The sequence below is a fragment of the Malus domestica genome, chromosome 06 (genome assembly GCF_042453785.1).
Source record: "Malus domestica chromosome 06, GDT2T_hap1".
In the NCBI taxonomy this organism is placed as follows: Eukaryota; Viridiplantae; Streptophyta; class Magnoliopsida; order Rosales; family Rosaceae; genus Malus; species Malus domestica.
Window position 1 is genome coordinate 8,200,535 of NC_091666.1, and position 20,902 is coordinate 8,221,436.

The 20,902-nt window shown below is 40.4% G+C and overlaps 4 protein-coding genes and 1 non-coding gene across 5 annotated transcripts; 3 read left to right on the plus strand and 2 right to left on the minus strand.

Moving 5' to 3' along the window:
* Positions 1-2,507: 2,507 nt before the first annotated feature.
* LOC103409521 (E3 ubiquitin ligase PARAQUAT TOLERANCE 3) lies at positions 2,508-9,294 on the plus strand. The gene is made up of 15 exons (XM_029104547.2): positions 2,508-3,501; positions 3,971-4,067; positions 4,294-4,375; positions 4,480-4,646; positions 4,737-4,810; positions 4,931-5,002; positions 5,105-5,261; positions 5,351-5,499; positions 5,707-5,874; positions 5,957-6,256; positions 6,441-6,482; positions 6,610-6,856; positions 7,105-7,248; positions 7,345-7,423; positions 8,249-9,294. The coding sequence occupies exons 1-15, from the start codon at positions 3,336-3,338 to the stop codon at positions 9,029-9,031; spliced, it is 2,727 nt and encodes a 908-aa protein (XP_028960380.2). The 5' UTR covers positions 2,508-3,335; the 3' UTR covers positions 9,032-9,294.
* A 1,993-nt stretch (positions 9,295-11,287) lies between these two features.
* Positions 11,288-13,517, plus strand: LOC103437101 (large ribosomal subunit protein eL15z). Its single transcript, XM_029104548.2, has 4 exons — positions 11,288-11,505; positions 11,971-12,137; positions 12,746-12,943; positions 13,060-13,517. The coding sequence occupies exons 1-4, from the start codon at positions 11,502-11,504 to the stop codon at positions 13,303-13,305; spliced, it is 615 nt and encodes a 204-aa protein (XP_028960381.1). The 5' UTR covers positions 11,288-11,501; the 3' UTR covers positions 13,306-13,517.
* Positions 13,518-14,197: 680 nt separating this feature from the next.
* Positions 14,198-15,425, minus strand: LOC103437102 (3-isopropylmalate dehydratase small subunit 1-like). The gene has a single exon (XM_008375558.4). The coding sequence runs from the start codon at positions 15,119-15,121 to the stop codon at positions 14,363-14,365; it is 759 nt and encodes a 252-aa protein (XP_008373780.3). The 5' UTR covers positions 15,122-15,425; the 3' UTR covers positions 14,198-14,362.
* Positions 15,426-18,851: 3,426 nt separating this feature from the next.
* On the minus strand, positions 18,852-18,956 carry LOC139197266 (small nucleolar RNA R71). The gene has a single exon (XR_011582505.1). It is a non-coding gene; the product is annotated as a small nucleolar RNA R71 (small nucleolar RNA).
* Positions 18,957-19,620: 664 nt separating this feature from the next.
* On the plus strand, positions 19,621-20,568 carry LOC139196767 (uncharacterized). The gene is made up of 2 exons (XM_070823109.1): positions 19,621-20,056; positions 20,267-20,568. Exons 1-2 carry the CDS (start codon positions 19,621-19,623, stop codon positions 20,566-20,568), a joined length of 738 nt encoding a protein of 245 aa, XP_070679210.1.
* Positions 20,569-20,902: the final 334 nt, after the last annotated feature.

Here is a 20,902-nt window from a genome sequence, read left to right on the forward strand (position 1 = left end):
AGGCTTTTATGATAAACTTTCACACTGTATAGGTGCAGTTCCTAAAATATTACTTGGAGGACAATGTAGGTGACACTGTTACGAGGCCTTTTGTGATAAATCTCAACACACCAATATGACTCATTGAAATGAATTGGTAGCTATTTATTGCAGATTAATGAGAGCTTACAAAAATTGTATAATACATACATTACTTGCACTTGGCTTGCTGCCACTCTAACTTTGAACATTCAAATAAACTAGTCGTTAAAATAAAATCTGTAGCTTTTGAAAGCTAATGAATCGATAGCAATTAACTACAATTAGTCGTGTCAAATCTACACGAAAATAAGAGAATTGGACGCAAGCCGAATATTGCTTTGTCTCAAAGGGATGGCGCGTGGAATCTTGTGGTTGCCAACGAAGAAGGGATGCTTGAGTGCTTCAGCAGCAGTAGGCCTTGCGGAAGGGTCCCAAGAACAAAGGGAAGAAATCAGCTGGACGGCAGATCTGCTTGCGGAAGGAACCATCGCAGATAGACCAACACTTCGAAGTTGTGGAAGCTCATAGTTCAAGTTTTGGGCAAGAATATGTCCCTCTGGCCATGTATCCCAAGTTGGACTGCCAATGACGCTGCAAATCTTTAACATCTGATCATCAGCACTTTGACCGGGAAACAGAGTCCGGAATGAAAACAGCTCTGCCATGATGGCGCCCATTGCCCACATATCGACCTTAGGACCGTAGAGGCCTGACTGAAGCAACACCTCAGGAGCTCGATAAGGGCGAGTGGTGACGTAGTCTGTATAGGGGGGGGGTGAATCGATCTCCATAGCAGAACCCAAATCTGCAATCTTGACGACACGGGAACCATCGTTAAACCAGACGTTAGCGGGCTTCAAATCACCGTGGAAATAGCCGTTTCTGTGCATATAATCCAGGCCATGAAACATCTGAAAGCAGATGCTTCAAACTTCATCCTCGGTGAATTTGGTTTGCCTTTTGACCATGTGATCAATGAGACTGCTCTGCATATACTAGAAGCCAAGGAATGCAGAATCGCATTTGGTGAAGATACCCTTCAACTGGACAAGGTTGGGATGCTTTGATAAACCAAGTGGTGTGATAATATTTCTGCAATCTCCCTTGCCTCAAACCCTGTCTTTCATGCCCGCACTCGCCATGTCGAAGTCGATTATCATTACATTCGGGAAAAGGTCACACGCCAGGAATTACAAGTTGGTTATGTTGCTACGCAAGATCAACTTGCTGATTTCCTGACCAAAGGACTGTCCACTTATCGTTTCAATTATCTTCTTTCCAAGCTTCCCGTTCGCCGGCAACCGCTCAGCTTGCGGGGGTGTGATAAACCAAGTGTTGTGAATGACTCTGCATGACTCTGCAATACATACAACGCATGCATTAAACAAATGCTGCCCATGTGAATGACTCTGCAATACACTCAACGCATGCATTAAACAAATGCTGCCCACGCATGCATTAAACAAATGCTGCCCATACTCAGATGCAGATGCATTAAACAAATGCTGCCCACGCATGCATTAAACAAATGCTGCCCATACTCAGATGCAGAAACATTGATGCAGTGTATCCATGTGAAATATTCACTATACCTGTAAAGTTCTAATTAACTATACTTGTAAAGTTCTATATAAACAGAAAATGAAAAGAAGCTCAGTAAATCGAGCACAATTCTTTTATGCTTGAGCTTGGAAAGGGACCGAACTTCCGGTAGTGTTAGACACTACTCAATGGAACTGAATATCTCCCTCAGATACTTGACTGCAACAATTTTACCCGTCGGTTTGTGCTGCGCCTTAAATACAGTCCCGAAAGATCCACTGCCTAGTTCCTCAAGAACCCATGATCAGGTCGTAGCTATTAAGGAACTGAACCTCAAAAGCTAAAGAAATCTGTGACAAAATTCAGAGCGTTTTCGCCTTTTCGAAGATGAAAAACGAGTTTGGCGTGAACCCAATTGAGAGAACTACTTACAATCTATGAGGCAAACCCCTCCTCGAATGTATGATCAGTGATGAGCGTTTTGATCTCTGAGAACAGCAGACACGAAAGTTGAGAGCTTTTGAGAAAACGAGAGAAAGAGAGAGAGAGAGAGGGGGGCAAGTTTCTAATTGTGGTATGAGAATTGGGAAATTAGGGTTCCAATTTAATTTATTGATTGATTAATTTCATTATTTCCTGATGGAATGAGGAAAGGCGGGAAGCAACAACACTCACTCGTTCAATTGGTTTCGTGGAACGCAAGCAATCTTGACTACTCTCCTCACAGCAGTAGGAAAAGGAAATGGGCTTTTTCGTCAATTCACACAACCCGGTTTTACTTTGGGCACAAGGATTTTCCAACGGTCACGATTTTATAAAATTAGTTTTTTACCTGGGCCAACAGCTGTCAACGGTCCGATGGGCCGTTGGGCCCACAAGGATTATCCGCAATGGAAAAGGAGAGACAGAATATAACAAAAACCCAACCCCCTTACCACTTCAATTGCTCTCTCTTGTCTGTCTCTCGTGGTCTCTGTGGCGCTATGAAATTTCCCAAAAGCAAACCCTAGCAGTCCGGCGGTTCGTCATGATCATCAGCCTACAAAACTCGCCCTAGGGCCTGTAGATCGTTGCCACTTTCACAATTTCACGGGGAATTCTCTCCGACGGAATCTGATTTTCTCGATTTCGGTGTGTCAGAAGCTTTCTTGGAGCTCGTGCAACCCAATCAATCGGCGATTTCGAAGCGACAATCCAATCAATCAATCGGCGAATCAAATCATCCGATCCGATTGAGTTTTCAACCAAGGTTTTCGGATTCTCTCAGACTCTTCCTGAAATTCGAACGCTTTGCATTGATAAGCGCAGAGAGAGGGCTTTCTTTAATTTCACCGAGATCTGTGAAATTCGATTCTGATTGCGGCGGTTGGCCGAGGAGGATTGGGTCGGCGGCGGACGGAGGGTGGAGGAGCCTAATTTAATTCCGAGCATCGCATCTGTTCGACATCGGTTTCTGAAGGATTGGAATCGAAAGAGCTGAGATTGGTGCTGTGGTTGGCGGCGGCGAAGAAGCTTCGGAAAAGCTGTCAATCTGTCTCTCCATTTGCGGTGGTTTGATTGTTCGATCTCAGTAGAATAATCGAAGAAAAAAAAATGAGCTTGAACTTTTTGTACTGTTTGATTTGATAGTAGTTTTTTCTTGGCCTTGAATATAAGGCCGTATAGTTTTATCGGCCTTTGATTATCGTTCTCTTCAGGGAGATTGTTTGTTCTTGTTTGTGGTGTTATACATATTTCATATTTTGGAAGGAAAAGAAAAAAAGATATTTACCATGGCGGTGTATTATAAATTTAAGAGTGCAAAAGATTATGATTCTATTCCTATGGACGGCCCGTTCATCGCAGTTGGTATTTTGAAAGAAAAAATATATGAATCCAAGCACTTAGGGCGGGGTACTGATTACGACCTCGTCGTCACCAATGCCCAGACCAATGAAGGTTGGTTCTGATTTAGTTATTACCTTCTCAACATGTTGAAATTAATCACAGATATGTGTACTAACATGTTGTATGAGAGTGTGTTTGTCTGATTGAGTGGTGAAATCGTCGGTCTATGGTTTTGGGGATTTGTAAAATTGTCTTTTGGGGTTTTTCTCGAATAATTAAGATTAGGGGTTGCCTTGAAATTCAAGATAGAGTGACTTTGTATGGTGGTTTACTTTTGTCATTGAATGAGAAAAGTTCGACCACCACATTCTCTATGGTGAATTGAGTCAATCTGAGTGGGGACAGGTTGTGTGAGGTTGAAATCTGGGTTCTTTAGGAATGGTTAATCTGACTAGAAACTTCCTAGGAATTGTGGGTTGTGATGTCGGGATTCAAATTTTGGTAGCTTTTATCCTTGCTTTCATGGATTATATCATTACAATATTTTATAGTCTTTACGAGCTATGTTTTGTAATTTCAGAGTATCTTGATGAAGCAATGTTGATTCCAAAAAATACGTCAGTTTTAATTCGCCGTGTACCTGGAAGGCCTCCAATGCCTATTGTTACTGATTCAGAGTACTATCTCAGATCCTTTAACTTCTTGTCTTTAGTTATGTTGCAAAATCCATAATCAATTTAGATGTTCTTGTGTTTAATGAATCTGTGACATGGGTAGTCCCTGTTTTGCATCTTCGTTGGAGTTATGCCATGTGCTTGGATAGGGTGATTGTGTTTCTTATGACCCCTAGCGCAGATTTCAAGGGTTGGTTAAGTTAGGCTATTTTTATTTCTTTTGTTGTAGGCGAAAGATGGAAGATAAGGTGGAGTACACTGAACCAGAAAGGACTAGCTTTCTGGCGGCTGAATCATCTGCCACGAAATATGTAAGTTTTAATAGCCACTTGATCATCTTTGGTTTTAACTGTGTGCTTATGCTTTGCTTTGTCCCAGACGTTTTAGTGATCTTTTGTTTATTATGGCTTTGCAGCCTGGTGATCCAGATTGGGATGATTATGGGGATGATTTGTATGAAATTCCTGAAGTGATGACAGTGCAGACAAGTTATCAGGCTCCGGATGCACAGCCAACTGATAAAGCTGATGAAGATAGCAAGATTAAGGCTTTAATCGACACTCCAGCCTTGGCATGGCAACAGTAAGATGCTTTCAGTTTCATTAGTGTACTGTGATATGATAATGAAAGGTTTCTGGTCACTAATGTTGGATGATCTTTGTGTTTTTGCAGCCAAGGTCCTGATGGTTTTGGTCCTGGTAGAGGTTTTGGCAGGGGTGGAAGAATGATGAATGGACGTGGTATTGGTGAGTCTCTTTAGATTATATAATTTTTATTTTTCGTAACATATCAGTGCTGATTGAATTTCTGCCTCTTTCTCTGTCAATTTTTCATAATGAAACTGATATCAATTTTCTTTGATTGAGGTCGAGGAGTAGGGGGCTTTGAGAGGAAAACACCTCCACAGGGCTATATTTGTCATAGGTGTAAGGTGCCTGGTATGTTCAAGTTTCCTTCTCCTTTTAGAAGATAACAGATGTTTTGTGATAAGTGATTAGATGAGGAAAATTCTGATATTTGGCATTTGTATGTGTGTTCAGGGCATTATATTCAGCACTGCCCTACGAATGGTGATCCAAATTTTGACATTAAAAGAGTGAAGCCACCCACTGGAATTCCTAAGTCCATGCTGATGGCAAACCCGGATGGCTCATATAAGTTGCCAAGTGGTGATAAAGCTGTATTGAGGCCAAATGAGTAAGCTGATCTGCTTTACAAATTTTATAGACGTATTTTCCATTTTTTTTTTCATAAAAAACTTATGATTATCTTTGATATGGAAATAGGGCTGCTTTTGAGAAAGAGATTGAAGGTTTACCATCTACGCGTTCTGTTGGTGATCTACCCCCGGAGCTACACTGCCCGTTGTGCAAAGAAGTGATGAAGGATGCTGTGCTAACGAGCAAGTGTTGCTTTAATAGCTTTTGTGATAAGTGTAAGTTATGATGTAAATTTAATTGTATAAATTTTGAACTTCTAAGGGAAGAATTTCAACTTTTATCTCTTGGGATCTTTTTGGTTTACCCTCATCTGGGTAATTTGATGAGGCCTGTTGATATCTTATTGTGTATCCTGAATTGTCGTACCAGTATGATTTACCATATCAATTTTCTTTGTTTACAATGGCTCATATGTTAATCAGGTATCAGGAACTACATTATGTCCAAGTCAGTGTGTGTCTGTGGGGCTACAAATACACTGGCAGACGATCTACTGCCAAATAAGACACTGAGAGATACAATCAATCGCATCTTGGAGTCTGGTGGTAACAGTAGTGCTGACAATGCTGGGAGTACTTTCCAAGTTCAAGGTTTGTTTTTCAGTGGCTTGCCTTATATTTCTATTTAGACTAGAACATTTTTATAATTACACTCATGATTTGTAACATTCAGATATGGAGTCTGCTCGCTGTCCACAACCCAAGATTCCTTCCCCTACGGTATCTGCTGCATCAAAAGGAGATGAAAAGCAGTTACCTCAGAATGAAGAACCTCCAAAGTTTCCTGAATCCGAAGATGACGTAAAGCCTGTTCTTCCCCAGCAGCAGATTTTAGAGAGAGTGAGAACTACAATAGTAGCTGATGCATCTGAAGCCACGCGTGAGTCAATGATTGTGAAGGAACCAGCGTCACAAGGTAGTATCCCACTGGTTGAGGAAGAAGTGCAGCAAAGAATGGCTTCTGGGGATGCAGGTAATGTAGTGGTCTGGGTATTATTGTTCTCTGGTTCTATCCTTGTGCATAAGCAAGTTCTGTGTTACCTTATTTTTTTGACATGCAGGTGTAGGATAGATGTGTTGAGTAAATTATTTTTTCTTGAAAAGAAATCTGTAGTGATCTCTTATTTTTATTTTTCTTCATTGTATCTCCGTTGCAGGAAAGAAAAGGAAAAAGAAGAAAATTCGTGTGCCTGTGAATGGTATGCCTTTTCTCTTATTTTGTTTTTGTAAACATAGAGGTTTCTATTCAAGTTATCTGCAGCAATTATAAATTTGAATTATATACATGATTTAATAGATTTTATAACACAATTACATTCAACGCAGACATGCAATGGAGAAACCCTCAAGATCTTGCAGCCGAAAACTATATGATGCCTATGGGCCCCGCTGCTTATAATCCATACTGGAATGGCATGCAACCTGGCATGGGCATGGAAGGATATATGACATCGTATGGTGGTCCGATGCCATATATGGGTTATGGTCCCATTGACATGCCATTTGGGGGTCTTGGTCCACAGGACCCATTTGGTGCTCAAGGTTATATGATGCCCATGGTTCCGCCTCAGAGGTATGCTCATGAATTTCATAGTGAACTGGTGTGATATGTTGGTGTGTTTGTGTTATGAATTCTTTTATTCAAATTGGATATGCAAGTTAATGTTTTTTCTTTTGGAGCCTTTACACAATATTTTAGGTTTGTAGGTGGAACCATTGCCTGAAGTGTCATTTTATGGTTGCAAGTTGCAATTCAATGTTTTCTTGCCTTCCTTTCGACCCTACAACCTTATTTCGTTTTGAATCTTCAACTTCATACAGGGATCCTGCGGACTTTGGTATGGGCATGAATGGGATGAATGGGATGAATGGGATGAATGGACTCCCCATCATGAGCAAAGAAGAATTTGAGGCTCGGAAAGCTGATTTGAGAAGGAAGCGTGAAAATGAAAGACAGGGTCAAAGGTAAAGATTGAATTTCAAATTGAAATTGGTTGCGTTTCCGCCATATCTATTTTAGCGTGGTTGAATAATTAATCGAGTTTCATCTTTTTTTTTCAGCCGGGAGTTCTCCAAAGACAGGGAATACAGAAGGGAAGTTAGCAGCGGCGGCGATGGTCCTCCAATGAAATCCAAATCTGTACGTCTTTTATCGTGCCAATTTTCCTCTCTCGTTATCATTTGTTGTGTGTTGCAGCAGCTGCGTATGGTTTTTATCAGCATTTTGGCAAGCAGACACCAAGTTGGCAATAAAAAACCAATTGTGGCTGCAATTAAGATCAAAGAGTCTAGGATGTTTTATTAACCCGGTTTTCGTTTTCCTATCATTTAATTATTTTTCTTTGGTTCTTAATTTTAAATTTTACGTCATTATATTATTTGTTTTCTTGGTAATGCGTGCTCCATTTGGTCATGGGGAGATGAAATGGAGGGAAACATATTCTCGTTTGGCCTTTTGTCACGGTGACCGCGAAACGGTCAATTTGGAGTTCTGTTATGGTCTGGGTTACCCTACGGCCTTGTGAATGCCGTTACTTCCAAATTATTTTTCGCAGGATCATTGATTCGGGAGTACCGAAAACGTTTCCGGAAATTGTTGGTGGAAAATTCGATCACTTCCGAAAACCCCTTGGTTGTCACTTTTTATTAAAATTTTGTAAAATTAGTAATGCTTCTCCTCCTCCCAAACCCCCAAAAACTCATTTCCATTCTAGATTTGACCAATTGCCCCTTCTACCTCCCTTGCGTTCTTGACAACCCATCTTTGTCTTATGTAGAGTGCCGTGTTTAACGAAAGTTAGATAAAATCCTCCAAATTTTAATCGGGCAATGCAATTTGATGGACCTGAAATAATTACCCCCACCACCCATAAAAAGGGACGTAAAATGGGAACGGTTTGGTAAATTTTGTTGGAAATTACTACAATGGTGGACTTATTGGGTTCATACTTATTTGTTGGTGCAGAAGTCGTTGGCCCGATCACCAAGCCCAGACTATCCTAATCAGCACCGCCGTCACCGACACGAGAAGCAATCTCCAGAACGCAGGCCCTCACGTGACCCACGTGACCTTGAGCCACAGCCGCCTCCCCGTCCTCCAAAGAGAAAATCCGAGCAGCACCACCACGACAGGGAACGCGAGCGGGACCGAGATCGAGAACGCGAGAGGGAGCACGACCATGAGGAGGATCATCACCGCCAGAAACGACACCGTTCTGAGTCCTCCTCGGCCAAACCTTCCGCCCAAACGACAGCATCGGCGAAACCTGCCTCCTCTGCAGCATCAGCTGCTGCGGCAGAAGCGGCGGCCGCGGCGGAGCGGAAGCACAAGGCAAGCGTGTTCTCTCGCATAAGCTTTCCCGAGGGAGAAGTGAGCAAGAAGCGGAAGGCCTCTTCTTCCTCCACTGCTTCTGCCACCGCTCCTTCTCCGGCGGCGGAGGATACCAAACCGTCGGCGCATCACCATCACAAGGAGTCGTCGTCGTCGTCGTCCTTGGCGAATGGATTCTACGACGAGTACAAGTCGTCGTCGACGGCCAAGGCTGCGAGCAGCGGAACTGGAAGCAGAAAGACTATGATCAGTGCTGCTTCCATGGAGTACGAGTCGAGCGACGACGATCGGCACTTCAAGAGGAAGCCGTCGAGGTACGAGGCGTCACCGCCGCAGGCCGCCGAGCAGGAAGAGCCCTCCGGGCACTCGAGAGGAGGCAGGGATCGGGATCGGGATCGGGATCGCAGGCAGAGATAGATAGCATTTTGGGTAACGCCGATGTTGGCTTTCTCCGAGAACGACATCGTTCGGCCCCACTCACTTAATATGTTGGTGTTGGGCCTTTTGAGGCGCTGGGTGTAGTACTGTATTGGTAAAGAAGCCCAATCGGGAGTTGTTTCGGGGGCCGAATGTATGTTTTCGTTTTTTGGTTGATGCTTGATATTTCATATCCCATGTTTTTTGCGTATCTTAAAACCCAAAAATTACAAATATAAATAAAAATACTCAGTCTTGATGTTCCTGATTGCCTCTTGGTTTTTGCTATTTTATTTTATGATTAATTCACACCTTCAAACTCATTTGATTAAAACAACTAACACCATTTGAGGAGTCATTTTGGTGATAAAAGTAGTTTGTGCCTGTTAATACTCAAAATTTGGATGTCAACGAAGACGAATATGGTTGGCCTTTGGTGGGCTCGGGATAAATACTATATGAAATTGACAACAAAGTTTAAGTGCACCCTTAAAAATTGGGCTATGTCGGCTGTAGTGCTCTGTTTATATTAGGTATAGGCTACAAGATGAGTTGCTCGGTTATATTGTCCTCCTTTTGTCCTCTTGTGCCTCCCTTAAATAGGCCTTCAATGGGTCCCAAAATCCCTAGGTTCTCCAGTATTCCACTGCTCTAGCATAAAAATCTTAACACGTAAACTTAACTCGCTGACGACTTCTCTTCATTTAGTCAACACAGAGAGATGAGATGGAGTGGCACTTTCTCAGAACTAGCGCGCAAGGTTTTCTCGGGCAACACGTATCGAGTGCTTCCCTTAGTCTTATGTAGTTGAGGAACCGCCTTCCCAAATGCTTGCTTTGACAACCTTTATGTCTTCATAGACTTCTTCTATTGCTAATGGCCAAACACGTGACTTGGAGTTGACATTTGAGTAAGTTTGTCCGTGGGGCTTCGTGTTACAAAGTTGTCAGTTTGCTAACTTGCCTCAAGAGGTCAAAAACTACTTTTTGAATAGGTGCTCGCCAACCTTGCGTTAGCAATGCCTATAAGACTATTGTTGTTAGAAAAATAAAAATTGAAATGAGTACAACAAATGGCCAACTAGGAATATCGGACAACAAAACGCTAGATAAAACATACACTTAAGGAAATGATTTTCAGTCTCTTATCCCCTTGTACTATTTCTTTTGTTTATAGCTACATAATTTTGTTTTCTTCCGATTTATAGCTACATAATTGAATATATAAACAATGAATGAAGGGAGAGAAACAAACAAGGAAAGGAAGAAATACAAAGGAGAGTGTATGAACCATGGCCATTTTCTAATTACAACAACAAAAAGCTTAGTGAACACACAAAACTAAGAGAGGGGAACGTCTACATACTATTCTTTATCATGGAGTTGAGTTCATGTTTAATCTTAATGATGTAGGCTATTATGGTTTGTGAGACTTTTGTTCACTTTAGTTTTGCTTCTTTAGTCGTGTTAGTTTTGTTAGTGTCTTAATTGCGTTGTTTAAGGCCATTTAATCGAAAATTAAGAGCTCGTTTGGATGTGCTTTTAAAATGACTAAAAGTGCTTTGGGTGAAAATGTTTTTGGAACCAATCCTTAGTAAAAATGCAAGTAAACTTTGGAAAATCACTTAAAGTGCTTCCGAGAAGAATCACTATAACTGGTGCTTATTGTAGAAAGCACTTTAAGTGCTTTTGGAACCAAAAAATATTTTCTCTAAAAACACTTTCAGTCATTTTAAAAGTATATCTAAACGAGCTTTAAGCTTAAGCTGTTTGAAAAATTATCAGACAACTTTAACGGCATCGGAATGAGAAGAAGCTGTGATGACCTTGGGTTCCTCCGTCTCGAGACAACGAGATGGTTGAGAAAGGCGCGAATGGCAGAAGAGTCAATGGCGATGTCCGGATTGTAGTCAAAATTGACGAAGCAAAACCGTAGAGAAAAAATATTGAAGAAGCAGAACCGCAAAGAAGAAAGAAGAAAAACGACGAAGAAGTAGAATTGCAAAGAAGAAAGATGAATTGAAGAAGAAACAAAATCACAGGAAGAAAGAAGAAGAAGAAATGTGTTGTGGGAAGATTTAGATGAAAGAAATCCAAAGATGAAATGTTTTTGGATTTCAAAAGCATTTGTAATTTGGATTGATTCCGGAAATATGTTTACCAAAAGCATCTCTAAAAGCACTTTCAAAAGTCCAATAGAGGAAAAGCCCTTGAGTTGCTGGGCCACATTAAAATAAAGAAAATCCGGTGAAAAACCGAGAAACATGATGTCGTTTAGCAAGCTACGACACATCGTAGTTCTGAAGACATTCTAGGGTTTCAGAAAAACAATGGACGGCTCAGATTGGAAATCCCGATCCTTTCCAGCACTATAAAGCCGAGTTTTCACCGCAAAGCCTCACTCTCTGTTTGGAAAAACCCTAGCCCCGTCCGCCGAGCCCTGCGCGTCGTAGCTCATTTCTGATCCGACCATGGGTACTCCTCTCTCTCTCTCTCTCTCTTTAGATTCATCTCCGTTTTCGTACGCAGATTCATGCTGGTTATATAGACATTGAAACTAAAGGTGAATCTGTTTTCCATGCGATTGGTTATGAAATACTCATATTTGCCAATATATTAACGTTGTAATTTTCTTTAAATCTTTTTGGAGCATTGTGTTTAGGGTCTGTTTTGTTGTTAAATCTTAGTACTGAGCTTATATGTTAGTAATAATTTCACTTTTACTGATAGTTTATAAGTAAACGGAAGCCTAATTTTTCAAATTTACAAGTTATTGTGAACTGGGTTTGGTTTTTGCTTGACGGTCATGTTGTAGGAAATGCGCCACATTTCACGGTTTAAATGAATTCACAAGTTTGATTATTACATGATTAATGGTGGTTTAATGATTTCTGTCAAATTCAGTTGTATAACATGTTGTTTCGTTTTGGGGACATTTAGGAGCCTACAAGTACGTGTCCGAGATATGGAGGAAGAAGCAGTCCGATGTGATGAGGTTCCTCCAGAGGGTCCGCTGCTGGGAGTATCGCCAACATCCCTCGATTGTCCGAGTCACAAGACCCACACGCCCTGATAAGGCACGTCGTTTGGGTTACAAGGCCAAGCAGGTAGTGATAATTTCATTAGCCGTTGTCAAATTAAATTTTCTACGTCTATGTCTAAGTAATAGGCATTTATCTGATGCATAATGTATGTTGATATTTGACTATGAAATGATTATAATGGCTGTGTCTGGAAGGTTTCTGTCTTATCTGATGCATATTTAGTCATCTTTCAGTTTCGGTTTACACCATTGCTTAATGATTCATGTCAGTGTTTATTGAGCATGCATGCTGTCTCTAGTACATTGCTTTGCCTTTGTTGTGCATCAGTTAATTTAATTCAGAGTATCCACTGGTTAAGCAGCATTCTGATGCCTAAGCATTTTGCCTATAAAAGCTGTTTTTTCAATCATCGAATGCTTCCTGGGACTGGCTATACTAAACCAAATAATTGATCTTCCACTGAGCGAGTTCTATTTATGGCTCTTGCTTTTTTGCCTCGATTCGACATATTGAGCTATTGTAGTCTCTGTCTTGGATTTTGTTTCCTTTGTCTTTTAATTTATAAACATTAATTTGTTATCTGTTGGAATGCACCTTTGGTTTGCTGGTCCCCATCCATGTTTGATGTAATTAAGTGATTTGGCTGATGGTTCTAGTAAAACTTGTTTCAGGGTTATGTTGTTTACCGTGTCCGTGTGAGGCGTGGTGGTCGCAAGAGGCCTGTTTCCAAGGGTATTGTATATGGAAAGCCCACAAACCAGGGTGTGACACAACTCAAGTTCCAGCGTAGCAAGAGGTCTGTTGCTGAGGAGCGTGCAGGGCGCAAGTTGGGAGGCCTCAGGGTTCTCAACTCATACTGGCTCAATGAGGTTTGTGATTCAGTTTCAACTTTTACTCATGTACTTGAGTTAGTTAGATTGGGGCTTGGTGTTAGTTTGATTTTGCGGAGTCTTGCTTACAATTTCTCTGCAATATTTGGATGCAGGATTCGACCTACAAGTACTTTGAGGTTATCTTGGTTGATGTTGCTCACAATGCTATCAGGAATGACCCAAGAATCAACTGGCTTTGCAACCCTGTTCACAAGCACAGAGAGCTTCGTGGTCTTACTTCTGCTGGAAAGAAATACAGGGGTCTTCGTGGAAAGGGACATCTGTACCACAAGAACCGACCTTCTCGCAGAGCAACCTGGAAGAGAAACACCACCCTTTCACTCCGTCGTTACCGTTGATTTCGGTCATGTTGCCTTATGCTTGGTTGTTATGTGCGTACCTTCAGGAAGACGATATATGTTATGCGTTTGAAATTTTGGCAGTCGAAGACTTCAATCGTGTTTAATTTGAATGATTTACGGTTTATTTGAAAGTCTTTTGGGACAGTATTTCCCTTATTTAATGTGCCGGACTCCTTTGATGTGTTTAAAGTAGTAGTTGTTTTGGTAAATATTTTCATGTCGGGTGATATGAGTTAAATATCGATTGATTCGGTGAAAGCTCTGGCGAGATGCGTTTACCGTACGAGCTTGATTTCTATTATTTGGCTTTCGAACTCGAAAGGAGGATAAGAAAACACATACTTTGTTTGAATGTTCATTTACATGAAGTTATGTTCGAACTGGCATTAGACTGATGCTTGGATCAATAGCGCTGGATTAATCCAAGTTATCCACCAGTTTGCATCAGAATCTTCTTCTTATTGCAACACATGCCAGATTGAGGAGAGCAATTTAAAAGAATTGGGTTCACTGTTGCGTTCCTGTACAAATAAAATAATGATGTTTGCAAGTTTTTCAATATGGTGGATGTCGGTGAACTTGTTCTATGTAAATTCCTAAGATTTAGAGGTCCGGTGCTCTGTATTCTGAGATTTACGTTTTGCGCACAGTAAATTAAAGAAAATAAAGCGTCGATATTAGTATTTAGGGTTGGTTTGATGTTGCTGTGTTTTGAAAAAAAAAACTGATTTTGTTATGCTGTAAGAATAAGCTCATTTTTGCTGCTTCATGTTTTTAATTTTTTTTTCATCCAAAACTGTGAAAATAAGATATTTTTAAATGTTTACCAAACACCATTTTTCAAAAATTGAAAACAAAGGTTAAAAATGAAATGAATATCAGATCGCTGTTATAAACTCAATTCTTAATTTATTATTCAAGATCATAAAGTCATAATACACCAGCCAAGCCACCATTAACCTTAATCCCCATACAAAAAGAAAACCCAAATTACAAATTACAAATTACTCAGATAATTAAAAACCCTACATTATCAAAGTCAAACACATAAAATCTAACAAGTCAAAGTAGGAATCATCCCAGCCTCCCTCGCATAAGCAAAGATCCCACCAGCCCTAATCACGGGGCCCGCGTCCCCGATCGGCTTCAACGTGTACTCCTTCCCCGTCGTGTGATTGATCAGACGGCTCTCGCTCAACTCAATGCTCACCACATCCCCCGTCTTGCACTCCTCGCAAACCCTACCCTCCGATTCCAGCGGGTACACCTCCCCCGTCGCCACCGAGTTCCTGAAGAAGATCCGCGCGTACGACTCCGCTACCACCGCCGCCACTCCCGCCGCTCCCAGCGCCACCGGCGCGTGCTCCCGCGACGACCCGCACCCGAAGTTGGCGCCCCCGATTATGATCGAGTACTTCGACCTGGTCTCTCCCGGATCCACGAAGCGCGTTGAGTAGGAGCCGGGGAGGCCGCAGAGCGCGTAAGACCCGAGCTTCTCGTACTCGGAGGGGTTGGAGGGGACCAGGGTTAGGTACTCGGCGGGGATGATCTGGTCGGTGTCTATGTTGTCGCCGACGACGTAGCAGAGGCCGTGGAATGTGGTGGATGGGGTTGGGGAGGCGGCTGCGCGTGTGGTGAAGGTGGCGCGTGAGATTGGGATTTGGGATTGGGGGGCGTGGGTGAGGGGTTTGATGGGGATGGGGGATAGGGTTGGGAATTTGAGAAAGTTAGGTGTAGACAGAGAGGGTTTGTGGGAGGAGGAGGTGGTGAAGCTAGGGTTTGGAGACAGAGAGAGAGTGGCGGCGCCGGCCATTGTGTCGTTGGAAGTTTGCTCAAAACAGAGGAAGGAGACGAGGAAACGAAAGGGCTTTTGTCTGTTTCAACTTTTAAGTAGTAAAGGGTGGCTGAACGACACTAAAGATGTTGTCGTTTGATGTGGGGAAGAGGCAAATTGGGAGTTGAATTGCTCACTCTTTTTAATCTTTCTTGCCATGTCTTGTTGAATTGGGTGCATTTTTGTTCGTTGTTATAAATTATTGTGTATGCCCATCATCATTTTTAAAGCTTGATATGTGTCTATTAATATAATCATGATTAAATAATATATTTTTAATTTTTTTATATCATTATGAGGAGAGAGATACAATTTGGCAACTATTTTTTATATGGAGTTTTAACGAAACACTCATGGTACTGTTCACTTTTAACGAAAAACCACATTTTTATCCTTCTACTATTCACTACACTTTTTTTTTGTCATTTTTCATTTAAATTAAAGTTTTTTTTTAGTTTTCCTTTTTTTGTATTTATCTTTGCTTTTGTTAGTTGCATCTTTAAACAATGCGGCTTTAAGAGAGAGCAATAGGAGCCATTGCATAGGGCCCTAATTGAACAGGGACTCCCGATGGATTGATGTCTCGTAAAACAATCCATGAACTTGACACTACTAAACTATTGCATACTCAAGGCGTGACAATTGCCATACAGATTCAAGTTCCAAACGGACAATCCATGGACTTGGACATAGCAATTTTAATATGCCTCATACTTGAAGCATGATAAGTGTATAGGTCGCAATGATTCAACTCCCCAGAAGTGGAGACTAAAAATCTAAGCTTTATAACGCTCTAGAGGAGGTTATGATCCAAATTCTTCAAACAATTCATCTAATAAGAGATGATTGTCTTAGAAGAGACAATGTAGAGCTCCTAAAGAGCACCCCCACGAGTAAAGGCTTCTACAATCGGTTGACCAAAATGAGGATCCCAAATTGCATGAGCAATAGGTCTTACATGTAAAGGATCATGTACCCATGCCTCAAAATTTACTTGCCAAGCTACATGTAACAGATTTCCAGAAGTCCATAGAAAAATTATTGCCAATTGCCTGAAATGAGAAGCAAAAATATTCTGATAAAGACGTCCCTCAGTAATAACATCACACTCTCGAAGTCATATGCGGTAGCAATACCAAACCAAATACGATGAGTAGTGAGGTGCTGAGCTAAGCCTTGGCTAAACTCAAAAGGTTACAAGTCGCCTAATGATGTTGAACCCAGAAGGTTACATATGGGCATTATAATATAGTGAAGTCCACTTGCATGATATGACACAATGTTCCTAGTTGAAACTTGAAATTGCAATGCACTCCTGTAACACATGATTTCCCATTGTGAAAGTTGTTCATTTCAATCGAGAATTATATATTATATAAAGGTTTCTAAAATGCCCGAAGCATATCTCCATAAGTAATTCCCTCAAGTATACAAGCAAATTACTCTGTATAAATTGCAAAGGAGAATGTGTCATGAAGTGTATAAAATTTCTAAAGGATTCAAATTGCTTGAAGCAAGTCCTGGAAGGGTATGATGAGTAGATTTTATATTATATATTTTACCCTAATCTTAGTATATTTTGGTTAATATATTGGAAGAATTTTGATACTTTGAATTGTATTTTCAATATAGGACTTTCGACTTCCTCTGGAGCAAAACAGAACCAAATGGACGAATTTTGGAGTAATTCCAGTTGGAGGACGTTCGTGAGTCACTTAACTTGATCGTATCAAAATTTGGGATTTTTCCACCAAGCGGTTATTTTCTGACGAAGAAATAAAGAAGCAGTGCGCAGTGCGCAGTGCTGGAAAATGACGTTTTTGGGCTTAAAGTGCGTTTTTGGAGCCCAAGATGACCTCGGATGGGTTCGTAGCCTTCTGGAAAAGTGTTCAGAATATCCCAAACATTAAATCCAGCTACATTGGGCCAGTTTTGGAGCAGCTTATGGGTCAAAACGTGGCTGTTCAGATTTTAGACGAATTTTATCATTTAATTTAGGGTTATGTTTCCTATTTTATGGGAATTAATTTTAGTTTCCTAGGGTTTTTGTGGAGGCTGAGCAGATATATTGCTGGGCCGTCTACCATATTGGAGTACGCTTTATTTTATGCAACTTTGGAGACAGAGAGAATTACTAGGGTTTTGGAGATTTTCTACTTGAAGGTGTTTTCAATCTTTTTCTTAAGAATATTTTCTATGATTTCAATTATGAATATGCGGAACTAATTTCTTTTGCTAGAGCGAAGCCTTGAGCCTTAGCATGAATATGTGATTTTTATTTAATTGCTTATGATTGATTGCATGCGTACTTTGAATTGTTAATCACCGGGATAAAAACTATCTAATTGTCGTAATGCCTGATCACCATTAGGATCTTTAGAAAAGTAATTTGATGCAATTTTGATCGGAAGGTTCCCTGAAATTGACGCTGGCTTCTTGTGATTAATAATTGTAATTTCTCTTAGGATGAATATCACGTCTTAAGGATTGCATGGTTTTTCAAAGGATTTTCATAAAGCATAATGAGTCTTTTATGTTTAGATTTGATCCGAACGTCCGGACGGGTTGCATGTTAGATATACGTTCTATGTTGGAGGTTCCAAGTAGAATATGAATTAGGAAAATCTAACCTTCAAAGTGGCATGTGTAGATTATAAGTAATTGGTAAAAATTCATAGGATTGCTAGGTGATGGTGGAACCCTAGTGCTTTCTTAATTTGATTCTCCCAAAACTGTTTTTTTTTCTCTCTAGCTCTAATATTGCAGATTGTTTATTTTAATTCTTTAATTTCGTTTTTATTTTAATTAGGTTATAAAATCAATCACCTGAACTTCTACTTTACAATAATTAAATGGAATCTGATTAGTTTCGAATTATTTAATAATCTCTGTGGAGACGACCTTGGGAGATCCGTTTATACTACAATAACCTTGTGATTCTTGCAAGTAAAATAGGAGATTTAAGCCCATTCACATGAGTAGTAAAAATCCTATCAAGAAAATGGCGCCGTTGCCGGGGATTATTTAAAATAATCCCTACTAATCAGATTTTCAATTAGTTATTTCTGTTCATACATATAAAAAAAATTTAATTTTCGTTTTATTTTATTTTTACAGATTACAACAGTACAACAGTCCAGATTTCAGAAATCTGTGCATGGTCAGCACCCGTTCAACAGTGCAGAAATTGATTCCATTTGATCCAGAACTTGAGCAGAATTTAAGGAGGAAACGCTGGGAGCAAACTTTGCAGAGGGTTCCTCCTCTGTAGGTAACTTTTCTACAGTCTTTAAATTCTGAAGACCTGCACAGCAAAGAAAAAATGACATTTGTAATTCCAGAGGCAGGTCTGCCCCTGGGTGATTCCCTGACAGCCCATACAACAAATATACCAAATTGCATTACTTATCCGGCAGTGGAGGAAGGGTCTGCATTTGAAATAAAGCAGCACATGTTGAATATTCTACCTACGTTTCATGGGTTATCATCTGATGATCCTAACATGCACATTGCAGAATTTTTAATGGGGTGCAAAAACATTTTGGTGAGGGGATTTTCAGCCGAATCTATTAAGCTGCGTTTATTTCCATACACACTAAAAGATCAAGCAAGGAGATGGCTCCTCACAGTTCCATCTGGAAGCATTACAACTTGGGCCCAACTCAGTGAAATTTTTTTAAACAAGTATTATCTAGCTTCGAAGACTCTTGACATGAGAACTCAAATTTTATCATTTGCCCAAAAGCCAAATGAAGAGTTTCATGAGGCGTGGGAGCGATTCAAAGAGTTGATTAGAAAATGTCCACATTCGGGTATTAACACTACTGATCAAATGCATATATTTTTCAAAGGGTTAAATATGACTACAAAAACTCTTGTCAACGCTTCATGCGGAGGTTCGTACAAAGATAAAAATGCACAAGAGGCTTATTTATTATTTGAAAAAATGGCAGCAGATACACAACAATGGGCAGTTGAGCAGCCACAATCTAGATCCGTTTTTGAGATGTCAAATGGTTCACCATACGTGTCGGCACAAATTGAAAAAAATGGAGAAAAAGCTTGAAAGATTTGATGCAAAATTTGACATGTTATTACAAAGAATTTCGGGTTCACAGGTTGCTGTACAACAGCCTCTACAAGCTGCCTGCAGCATTTGCAGCTTGACAAATCATGATTTTTTGAGATGTCCACATAAAGATGCTTATCCGGAGTTTATAGCGGAGCAGGTTAATTCATTTAATAATTTTCCACGTCCCATATATGACCCGTATTCAAATTTCTACAACCCAGGTTGGAGAGATCATCCTAATTTAAAGTGGGACAAAGATCTGAACTCTAGGCCTCAATTTCAACAGCAGGTACATCAACCTGCTGCACCAAAGGCAGCTTAGGAGGTTGCAATTGAAAAATTAGCAAATACTACCACTCACGAAATCCAAAATCTGCATGCATCAATGAAAAACATGGAAAAACAAATGGGGCAGATTGCTTTACAGGTTTCAGAAAGAGCACCGGGTACATTTCCTATTCAAACAGTACCTAATCCAAGAGGACGAGAAGAATGCAATGCTATACGGACTTTACAGTCTGGCAAAAGTTACAACAACGGACATGAAAATTCTGTTGGAAATTCACGGGCAGCAGAACAGCCCCAAACTAAATCTGCAATTTTTGCAGATTCTGCAATTTATGCAGATTCTGGGCAGTCCCAAGATAGATCCAAAGATACCACAAAAACTGCAGAACGTGTTTATGAGCCTCCAATGCCTTATCCTGAAAGGTTGAAGCCTAAAGCTAAAGATCAACAGTTAAAAGATTTTATGAAGACTTTGTCAAAAGTTCAGATTAATCTACCGTTAATTGATGCAATCAAGAACATTCCATCTTATGCCAAGTTTTTGAAGGACGTTTGTACAAAGAAAAAGAAGCTTGTTGATTTTGAAAAAGTGATTCTTACAGAATAGTGCAGTGCGCTCTTATTGCATAAATTGCCTCCAAAGAAAAAAGATCCAGGGAGTTTTACTATCTCTTGCACCATTGGAAATTGTGATTTTAGTAGTGCTTTAATTGATTTAGGTGCTAGTGTAAACTTAATGCCTTATTCTGTTTTCAAACGTTTAGGTGAAGGTGAGCTGAAGCCAACCTCCAGTATTATTCAATTGGCTGACCGTTCAATTACCTACCCTAGAAGAGTCATTGAAGATGTTATTGTAAAGGTTGACAATTTATATTTACCGGCTGATTTTATGGTGTTGGACATGGATGAGGATTTGACAACGCCCATTATTTTGGGCCGCCCATTTCTGGCAACAGCCCGGACTCTTATTGACGTTGAAGCCGGAACATTAACATTCCGGGTTGAAGATCAAACTGTTGTTTTCAAGTTGTTTGAAGCAAGCTTACATTCAGGTGACAAGCAATAATGCATGCGTGTTGATGCATTAGATGGTTTACCAAGTGCCAAGTTTATGAACAGATCATCAACTGACCATCTATCCATAAAGCCCCCGAATTTAACTCGTGATTGTACAAGTCCTAAACCACAGCAGCAAAGGGTGCTACATGATGACCAGCCAATTAACACTATGAAAAAACATAAAAATTTGCCAAGCAGCCCAAATTTTAAGAAAATACAGCCTGGTAAAAAAGTGTGGTTATTAAGTTCAGATTTCAAGTCATTTCCAGGGAAACAAGAGTCTCGATGGAAAGGCCCTTTTCTAGTTACTAAAGTTTTTCAAAATGGTAACGTGGACATCA

What these genes read in the sequence shown, in the direction of transcription:
- LOC103409521 (XM_029104547.2), top strand. Translation starts at nt 3,336, where the DNA reads ATGGCGGTGTATTATAAATTTAAGAGTGCAAAAGATTATGATTCTATT. An exon ending in AATCATCTGCCACGAAATAT is followed by an intron (nt 4,376 to 4,479) that starts GTAAGTTTTAAT and finishes ATGGCTTTGCAG; the next exon opens with CCTGGTGATCCAGATTGGGA. An exon ending in AATGAAAGACAGGGTCAAAG is followed by an intron (nt 7,249 to 7,344) that starts GTAAAGATTGAA and finishes TTTTTTTTTCAG; the next exon opens with CCGGGAGTTCTCCAAAGACA.
- LOC103437101 (XM_029104548.2), top strand. An exon ending in TGGGTTACAAGGCCAAGCAG is followed by an intron (nt 12,138 to 12,745) that starts GTAGTGATAATT and finishes AACTTGTTTCAG; the next exon opens with GGTTATGTTGTTTACCGTGT. An exon ending in ACTCATACTGGCTCAATGAG is followed by an intron (nt 12,944 to 13,059) that starts GTTTGTGATTCA and finishes ATTTGGATGCAG; the next exon opens with GATTCGACCTACAAGTACTT.
- LOC103437102 (XM_008375558.4), bottom strand. Translation starts at nt 15,121, where the DNA reads ATGGCCGGCGCCGCCACTCTCTCTCTGTCTCCAAACCCTAGCTTCACC.
- LOC139196767 (XM_070823109.1), top strand. Translation starts at nt 19,621, where the DNA reads ATGGGGCAGATTGCTTTACAGGTTTCAGAAAGAGCACCGGGTACATTT. An exon ending in CAAGTTTTTGAAGGACGTTT is followed by an intron (nt 20,057 to 20,266) that starts GTACAAAGAAAA and finishes TCAAACGTTTAG; the next exon opens with GTGAAGGTGAGCTGAAGCCA.